The sequence below is a fragment of the Choristoneura fumiferana genome, chromosome 23 (genome assembly GCF_025370935.1).
Source record: "Choristoneura fumiferana chromosome 23, NRCan_CFum_1, whole genome shotgun sequence".
Classification (NCBI taxonomy): domain Eukaryota; kingdom Metazoa; phylum Arthropoda; class Insecta; order Lepidoptera; family Tortricidae; genus Choristoneura; species Choristoneura fumiferana.
This window is the reverse complement of record NC_133494.1, coordinates 15,642,743-15,652,255: the sequence shown is the minus strand read 5'-3', so window position 1 is coordinate 15,652,255 and position 9,513 is coordinate 15,642,743. Positions and strand designations below refer to the sequence as shown.

Below are 9,513 nucleotides of genomic sequence, written 5' to 3'. Positions count from 1 at the left end.
TCCTCAGCAGGCACAGGCGTCCCTCCTTCCATACCCTGGGAAAGCGCCCTTTCTCCAAGCATTCATTGAGGGAGATTTTTGAAGCGCTCACCCAGGTGTTCCAGGGCTAACGGGATGACCCGTGCCGGCACGCCATCAGGCCCCGGCGCCTTCTTGTTGCGCTTCATTCGGTCCACGAGCCCCATCATTTCATCCTCGGTAATACCGGGGGCAGGCTGATTTTCATCTTGCTCCTCCGAGGGGGGAGCCGACATCCTCGGGAGCAAAATCCGGCGCCGGTGGGAAGAGGGCTTCCACGACCCTGTCTAGGAGTTCGGGCTCTAGGGTTTCTGTGGTGGAGCACGTTTAATTTTGTTGCGGACCATTTTATACGGCCGCCCCACGGATTCCTATTTAAAGAGTCGACAAACTCCTCAAAGGCACTATCTTTGGCTTTTGTTATGGCCAATTGTAGTGCCTCTTTGGCCGTCTTTAGCTCCCTGTGTAGGAACTCTTCTTCTTCTGCAGTGTGCGACCTCCGGCGTCTACAGCGCGTGTATGCACGGCGTGCGTTGTTGCTGGTGGTTCGAAGGGCGGCTATTTCGTCTGACCACCAGTAAACGCTTTGTTTGGCCGGCAATTTCCGTACTCGCGGCATCGAAGCATCGCACACCGCTGTCAGTGACTCCCTAAATCGAGCCGCCTTAACCTCAACTCCCGCATCATTCGGTGGTGGATCGCCCCAAGCCTCAATTATCGCAGCTTCTTCCGCCATGGCAGAGTCGAACTGCGAAATGACCCACCGTGGGAATCTCAGCCTATTCCTAGCCCTTCCAGGTGGTGGTTGCGACTGTTGTGTTTGCGCGGAGACCCTCATCCGAATATACAGATGGTCGGAGAGGGTCTCGACGTCCTCCAGGACGCGCCAACCTATGATTCGTTGTGCAATGGCAGGGGTCGCGAACGTTATGTCCACGATGGACCCCCCCTGCCGTCGAACACATGTGTTGGCGTCGCCCTGGTTCAACACCTCTAGACCCATTGCTGCCGTCCAGTCTCGAAGAGTCGCCCCTCTGGTGTCAGTGTGTGGGGAACCCCATGCCTCGCTCTTAGCATTGAGGTCCCCCAACACTATTGTAGGCGCTGGCGCACTTCTTCTCACGACTCTGCCCAACGCCTCCAGATACGCTTCAAAGTCGGGTAGCGGCCGATTAGGGGAGAAATATACTGCAATGATCACAGTCTTCCCCCATTTGGCCGCTACATAGCCCGGGCCGTTCTCGACTTTTGACAGGGTCGGAAACCCGCCGCCAGTCGGCACCACTAGCGCCACTCTGCCGTCCGTTGCCCCGGTCCAGTTGGGCTGGGGAGGGACAAAGTATGGTTCAGCAACCACCGCCAAGGCCAAACTCCACTCCGCCATGACTTGCATAAGCAGATCTTGGGCACGGGCAGAGTGGTTTAGGTTACACTGAATTATCTCTAAGTCGCTATTGTTACTTTGTGCTGACATTTAGAGATCCATAGTTTGTCCCTCATTGACCACATGTGCAGTCGCTGGCCCCTCTGGGGCTACCGTCTGGGGGCCATCGCGACCTTTTTTGGAGGGAGGTGCACAAGAACGTCCACCCATGATATGACCCGCTGGCCGTTTTGCGTGATGGCACACTCCACAGAATGGTTCAGCCTCGCATTCTGCAGACTTATGACCGGGCCTTGAGCACCTATAGCACAAGTCCCCTCTATCTATTGGTGAAGGGCATAGTGCCCTGGTGTGGCCCGTCCCCATGCATCTGTAGCAACGCATGGGTTGTGGCTCCAGGGCTTTGATGTGTGCTGCCGACCACCCCACCAGGATTTTCCCCTCTTTGATTAGGACGTTTGCTGCCGTCACTGGGCACCTTAACAGTGCAGATCCCATTCCGCTAGAGAGGAGTCTGATAGGGCCCACTTTTACCTGGTCCATTATGCAGCCTCCTTTCAAGACAACTGCTGTCTTGATGTCCTCCGACGTTACTGACTCGTCAAAACCAGTAACCCGAAGGTCAGCCGTCTTAACAGGTCTGTGGACCGTGGCCACATCCCCGATCAAGCCTTCTATTTTTAGAGCTAGGTCGTCCGCTGCTCGACCACTGCTTGCTCCTGGCACCTCGATTAGGCGGGCTCCAGTAGCAGATTTGCGGACTCGCACACTTTCAATGCCCACCTCTGCCAGTCTTAAAGAAGTTGTCACTTTCTGTAAGGCTGACAGATATGTGACATTTGCCTCTGGCTTTAGGGTAACAACGACCGCCGAGCTTTTCGGTGCTGTTAGCACTCTTGATGACGCAGGCTTGGTTTTGATTGCCTTTGGTACGGCAGTTGGTTTCGCTTCTTGGTGCTTGGCTGCCTTGGGCTTCGCTTTCCTCCTTACTACTTCCGTCCATGAGGGTTCCAAGACAACTTCCGGCGCCTTGGAGGTCGACTGCGAATGCTCTCTCCTCGCTTGGGCCTTAACCTGCGGTTTAGGCTTCTGCTTTGGTTCTGCAATCAGCTGAGCAGCAGGTTGAGCAGTTCGTGGTGGTTGGGCTGTCTCCGGCTGACTGGCAGAGCGCTTGCCAGATTTTGTCTTCTTTGGAGCCCCCTTGGCTGTGTCTGGCTGAGATGGGTTTTGTTGCCTGCTCGCCCGGTCAGCCGCCAATGGGGGGCGCATAATTGGCTCCGGAGGCAGGCGGCTTTCGAATGCCTCTAGCCGGGCATTTATCATATTGCCCAGGCTCCTGAAGAGTTCCTGCGAGTGTTTTGCAAGTACCTCCTGTAGCCCTTCAGGATGCCCTTGAGATATGGCTTGAGGCATTTCCGATTTACGCTCCGTAAAGGCTGTGCGTAAGGCCTTGGTCTCGGCTGTTAAGAGAGCGAGTTGCTCTCGCATCCTCTTGTTATCTGCTTTAAGCTTTCTTAGCTCGTCACTCTCCTTTTTATTTTCAAGGTATTCCATACCTTCAAGTATTTCGCGGCAAGCTGCATTAATGTTGCCGCGAACAACTCCGTTGAGGTTACTTGATTTTGCAGCCTCGTTAAGTACAGTGCGAGCTGCATTTCGCACAGACTCTACGACACCTGTTTCGTCAGGTGTTAGTTCATCGTTAGTGGTTGCAGGGAAAACTTTTTCCCTGCTAACCCTCACATTCTCTTTAAGAAAGAGCTTATGCGTCTGCCGAAGCTGCGTATCGTCACATTCGTCCTCTGACAAATCCGAGATTGTAACTTTGTTACCTTCCCTAGAAGGGCTTCTGTCCCTTTCTTTGTTCACTTCCTTGTTCCCCTGTGAGCGGGAGCGAAGCGAGCGTAGCGCTGGAAACTCCAGGCGATACGCCTTAGCCTTCTCGGTAGGTAACTCGTAATCGTCATCGTCTTTATTTTGCAGCTTTGCCTTAGCTGTAGCAATTCCTGCGTATGCTCCCCTGCCTGATGGAGCACGTCCTCTTTCCACTGAACTTATTTTCGGGGCTGGTTTGTCTTCCCCGTTCCCCTTTTCCTCTACAATTGCCCTCTTGCCAGGTTTCGATACCATTTCCATGGCATCTTGGAACTTATCCGTGCCGGCACTCGAGTCGCCCATTTCCTCTTAATTAGAGCTCGGAGTCAAGTTTTAGGCCGTGACCCAAACTAACCTACCCTTTTTTTTTCCCGCGGTTAAGCCTAACCTACCCTTTTTTTTTTTGTTACCAAAACCTAACCTTAGGTTAGGTAACCATTAAAATCCAGCTTAAAATTTTTATAGCTCTTGAATGAGAAGAGCTAGGCCAGCGAAACTTATGTGGAAGATGAAGGCGTGTAACTTCCACAATCCCTATAAATAACAGATTTTTAGCTCCAAAAACAGAATTTCTGTAGCCAAAAAACTGCACCAATTTTCAAAAATTCAAGATTTGCACATTCGAAAATTTCTACCTCCTAAACTATGAGAGATAGCTAGGCAAAACTCAAGATCAAAAGTTAGAGCTTGTTAAACTCTTTCTTTTGACACTTTAAACGGAATTTTTGTGCAATTCACGATTCTACGACCAAAAACCGATATTTTCCCTAACTTTCTTCAGTACGACCACAGAAATTTTTTGTCCCGGGACCCCTTTAGGAGCAAGAGAGGTCAGGAGCACCCCCTGGAGAGAAGTCCCGGCAACTCTGCGACTTCTGGTTCAGGAGTTATCAGCGCCTAAAGTTGAGTTTGACAGCTCGGCGGCCATTTTGTTTCTCTTCCAGCCGTCATAGCTCCTGAACTAGGAGTCCTAGCGACCTGCGGTTTTCTTCGTGGACCCCGGGGCTCAGCATCTACCCGCCCTCTAGGTTTCAGGCCGTTTCAGCGCCTGAAAATTTTGATTCCCGGAAGTGGTCCCGGAGGAGAGAGGAGAGAGAGCGAAGCCGGACAGAGAAGGTCCCACGGTTCTACACCACCGGGGCGGAGTTATAGCCGGTCAAAGTTGACTTTGACAGTTCCGGCGGCCATCTTGGGTAATTTCAAACTCCGATATCTCCGAAACGGGAAGTCGTAGCGACCGGGGTTTTCTTTGTGCAGAAGCCCGGTCGAAGGTCTACCCAACGAGATTGCTTTCAGGAAAATCCTGGACTTTTCAGCCTGAAAAATTTCAGGTCTCCGATTTCCTGAAACCGGTCTCCAACGGTGCGTCTCAGCGAGCCCTTTTCAGGGGGGAAAAACCGCGTCTCGATCTGACCACTGGTTCCTGAGATACGGCCTGGTATCTGATTTCGGCGGCCATCTTGGATCCGATACCGAAAGCGGAAACGGTCGTGTCTCCGGATCCCTTGGAGCTAGCGGGGCGTGCTTGGTGTCCCTGAACGCGGCTCAAAGAGAGCTATCCTTTGGGTGGGGTTTTGTAGCTCTACCTAGAGCCGCTTGTACTTTAATTTAAGTTTTTTGTTATTTTCATTCGTGTGCAGATTTAAGTTAGTTCTAAGACTAGCAGTGTACACTGCTAATTTATATTGTTTAGTAGCCGGTGTTTGCCACTTTTATTTTACTTATGTTAGTTTTAAGCAGATTTAAGACCTGTACTCCATAGTGCAGTAATTTGTATTAAACTTGGCTCTACATAGAGCTCGAATTTCCTTTTTAAAAAAATTTCTGTAATTTATATTTTTACCTTTTTTACTTTACTTACTGTACTCCGTACAGCGTATTAAACTGACAAAAACTATTTATTATACTGTTGATTTTACTTCCACTTTTCGCAATACACAAGTTGTAGAATCTTTACAACTTATACAAGTCTGCAACTTGTGGATATTTGACATTCTTCCTTTATACGAGGAAACACCTATCTGCCAAACATGTTAGGAATGAGGACCCCGGCCAAACGTCCGACTGATAACCAGAGGTCACCAAACGAGCCAACAGTTGACAATAATGTGAGGCGAAGCATAGGCGAGTGGGAAGCGGCAAATGCCGACTCCACACCCACTTTGCCACCAATAACGAAGCAGGCCGGTCCTGCAAAGCCAAAAAACCTCGCTAAACAACAAGACAGCGGACCATCAATAGCAAACAAGACGTTTGTAAAAACGCCAACTATGTCATCGCCAAAAAGGAAATTCACCAGTAGAACGTCGGAAGCGCGAGCCTGCCTCCATAAGGCAAAACTGAACCTCGAAAACTCAAAAAATCTAAAAACGGAAATAAAATTGGTTTTTATCAGCTCCCTTGACCGACTCTATGAGTTGGTCAAGGAAGCTGAGGCCGAGGTAGGCAAGCTTAAGACAAAAGCAGACAAGATAGCCACGAAAAATGTCGACCAAGAGGAACCCGCTACCAACACACCCCAACGACCACTCATCGACCAGGACCATCTGACAAAAGCTCTGGAGGACCACGCCAAATTAATTGCTGAAAACTCTCAAAAGATGATAGAGCTGAAAGCGCAAATGGAGCAGCACCAAGAGGCGTTGAAAAATGCGCCTACGCCTACGTATGCCGAGGTCACTGCAAGCCACTCCGAAAAAACGTCTCAGGGGCGAGGAACCCTGCACTCTGTCTGTGTTACCTCGACAGACGAGACGGAGACCGGAGGAGAGCAGGTCCTCAATAAGATTCGAGAGGCAGTGGACGCCAAAGAGGGGTGGATAAAGGTGGAGAGGGTAAGGAAGGCAAGGGACAGAAAGGTCATAATCGGATTGAAAACGAGAGAAGATAGGGACCGGATAAAGGAAAGGCTGAAGAGGGATGGAGTCGATCTTAGCGTTGAGGAGGTCGAAAACAAGGACCCGTTGCTGGTTCTCAGGGGTGTGCTCGCAGTCAACACTGACGAGGACATTATGAAAGCCCTGAGAAACCAGAATCGGAGTGTTTTTGGAGACCTCGACGCTGAGAACGATAGGATTAAGATTCGATACAGGAGGAGAACTCGGAATCCCCACACCAACCATGTAGTGGTAAGCGTCTCACCGATTATCTGGCGTAGGATGCTGGACAAGGGTTTTGCGCACATTGACCTTCAGCGTGTTCGGGTCGAGGACCAGACCCCGCTCATGCAGTGCACTCGCTGCTTGGGTTTTGGCCACGGTAAAAAATACTGCACTGAGCCTGTGGACTTATGCAGTCATTGCGGTGGCCCACACCTAAGAGGCGAGTGTGCTGACCATTTAGCTGATATACCCCCAAGCTGCAAGAACTGCACAAGGGGCGGATTGGTGCACGCGGCGCACAATGCATTTAGCCACGATTGCCCTACGAGGAGAAGGTGGGATGAGATTGCGAGGGCAACCGTGGCTTACTGCTAAGGGCAGCCAGGTGGTAAACAAGGCTTACAAAATGGCGCAAGCGAACCTCCGGCGGTCTAGACTGGCGACCGATGAGCTGATGATCGAGGCAGATAGGCGGAAAATTGCAGTCGCCCTAATCCAGGAGCCGTATGTGGGGTCGATCGGGGAGATGAGGGGTCGCAGGGGCGTGAGGATTTTTCAGAATACCAACGTGGGCGGGGGGACTGTAAAGGCTGCAATAGCGGTTTTTGATCAGGAGCTAGACGTGATACAGTACCCCCACCTTACCACAAATAACATCGTCGTGGTAAGGATCCAGACTGGTGCCTGGAGGATTACTCTAGTCTCGGCTTACTTCGAGTGTCCCCGACATGACCACCCCATAGGCGAGGACCTGGATCGCCTAGCCCACATAGACCAGCAAATCGGTTCATCGGGGTGGATAGTTGGAGGAGACGTAAACGCCAAAAGCATGTGGTGGGGTAGTCCAGTGACTGACTATAGGGGGGAAGAGCTCGCCGGCTGTTTGGATGAGTTGAAGCTGACCATACTTAACCGAGGGAACGTGCCCACCTTCGATACCATCAGAGGGGGAAAAAGGTACCAAAGCTTTGTTGACCTCACGGCCTGCTCCTCGGACATTCTGGGTCTTATAGATGATTGGAGAGTGGAGGAAAATCTCACGAGCTCGGACCATAACGGTATAGTATTCAACATCAACTTACAAAGATCTAAAGGCACATCCATACACAGAACTACACGAAAATACAATACAAAAAAGGCTAATTGGGATGAGTTTCATGAGAAACTCAACCAATTACTCGCCGAAAATAGAATCACACTCACAGACATAGAACAGATACACGACACAACACGATTAGAAACAGTTACACAAAAACTAACAGAGGCCATAACACAAGCATGCACACACTCAATGCCAATCAAAAAATCTAAAGAAACACTTACTGTACCGTGGTGGTCCGAAGAACTCGAGGAGATGAAGCGAGAAGTCACTCGTAGGAGGCGCAGGGTCCGATGGGCGGCCCCAATTCGAAGGTCCAAAGTCATTAATGAGTACCTGGAAATGAAGGCGAAGTACGAGTCAGAGACAGCTAAAGCGCAGATAGACAGCTGGAGGGAGTTCTGCGGGAAGCAGGACGGGGAGAGTGTCTGGGATGGCATTTATCGAGTCATAGGCCGAACGACGCGAAGGTGTGAGGATCTACCTTTAGTTAAGGATGGAGAGACCCTGGACGCTAAGGGATCCGTCAGACTACTGGCTGAGACGTTTTACCCGGAGGATCTTAAAGTCAGCGACAATCAGCAGCATCGTGATACCCGATTGAGAGCCGAAACGGTTAACTCCGGGGGTCAAGTTGGTGCTTGGGACCCGCCGTTCACCATGGAGGAGCTCATGACGGCGATCGAATCTTTCAGCCCGAAAAAGGCCCCGGGTGAGGACGGCTTCACTGCGGACATTTGCCTTCGTGTAGTGAAAGCCCATCCGGAGCTCCTGTTGCTGCTTTTCAACAAGTGCCTAGAATGCGAATATTTCCCTGTAGCTTGGAAAAGAGCGGTAGTTATAGTCCTCCGAAAGCCTGGCAAGAGCGACTACACAGTCCCAAAATCTCACAGACCTATTGGCCTCTTGTCGATTTTGGGCAAAACTTACGAGAAGCTGCTGGTGACTCGCCTCAAGTTTCACTTATTACCTAGGATGAGCCCCCGGCAGTATGGATTCATGCCACAGCGTAGCACTGAAGACTCCCTCTATAACCTTATGCAGTACATCCGCAATAAGTTAGATGAAAAGAAAATAGTTACTTTAATTTCATTGGATATAGAGGGAGCCTTTGATAGTGCATGGTGGCCAGCTATCAGAGTCCGGCTGGCGGAGGAAAATTGTCCACTGAACTTGAGGAGGGTCATCGACAGCTATCTCAGTGACAGGGAGGTCGTGGTTAGGTATGCGGGCGAACAACACACTAGATCCACAGGGAAAGGCTGTGTGCAGGGTTCCATAGGAGGCCCGATCCTATGGAACTTACTGTTGGACCCTCTCCTGAAGGATCTGGAAGACGGGGGTTGTTATTGCCAGGCTTTCGCTGACGACGTGGTTTTGGCGTTCGATGGTAGTACGTCTCAAGAGATTGAAAGGCAGGCAAACCACGCTCTCAAACGTGTCTGGGCGTGGGGAGTCAAAAGCAAGCTTAAGTTTGCTCCCCAAAAAACCAATGCATTGCTTATAACTAACAAACTTAAGTATGACACCCCGCGCCTAGTCATGGGGGGGATAGAGGTTTGTTTTGCAGAAGAAATAAAACTACTAGGGGTGACCATCGACAGGAAACTAACATTCAATAGTCACATTAGTAATGTTTGTCGGAAAGCTACGGGGATATATAAGCAGCTGGCGAGGGCGGCAAGGGTAAGCTGGGGACTTCATCCCGAGGTTGTAAGAACCATTTACGTGGCCACCATCGAGCCAGTGATTTTGTATGCGGCGAGCGTTTGGGCACCGGCTGCAAGTAAACTAATGTCTAGGAGGAAATTTGAGGTGCTGCAGCGCGGCATCGCGCAAAAACAGTGTGGTGCCTACCGCACCGTCTCCTTAAACGCTGCAATGTTGCTGACGGGGATGCTCCCTCTCGACCTCCGAGTTTGTGAGGTGGCCTCATTGTATGAGGCCAAGAAGGGTGTAAACTTGTTGCAACTAGCCGGCAGGGAGGTGGAGCGGAGGGCATCGGCGCTGGGTGCGCCCCATCCTGCAGAACTCAT

The 9,513-nt window shown here is 50.8% G+C and overlaps 1 protein-coding gene across 1 annotated transcript; it reads right to left on the bottom strand.

Moving 5' to 3' along the window:
• Positions 1-222: 222 nt before the first annotated feature.
• LOC141441258 (uncharacterized) lies at positions 223-3,580 on the bottom strand. The gene is made up of 3 exons (XM_074105930.1): positions 1,937-3,580; positions 373-1,342; positions 223-329 (listed from the first exon to the last, which is right to left on the bottom strand). Exons 1-3 carry the CDS (start codon positions 3,578-3,580, stop codon positions 223-225), a joined length of 2,721 nt encoding a protein of 906 aa, XP_073962031.1.
• Positions 3,581-9,513: the final 5,933 nt, after the last annotated feature.

Bases quoted from the DNA above. Each gene is read 5' to 3' on its own strand.
- LOC141441258 (XM_074105930.1), bottom strand. From the start codon at position 3,580: ATGGGCGACTCGAGTGCCGGCACGGATAAGTTCCAAGATGCCATGGAA. The intron at 1,343-1,936 runs GTAAAAGTGGGC...GTCCCTCCCCAG, and splicing joins GAGGCTGCATAATGGACCAG to CCCAACTGGACCGGGGCAAC. The intron at 330-372 runs GTATAAAATGGT...GCTCCACCACAG, and splicing joins TAGGAATCCGTGGGGCGGCC to AAACCCTAGAGCCCGAACTC.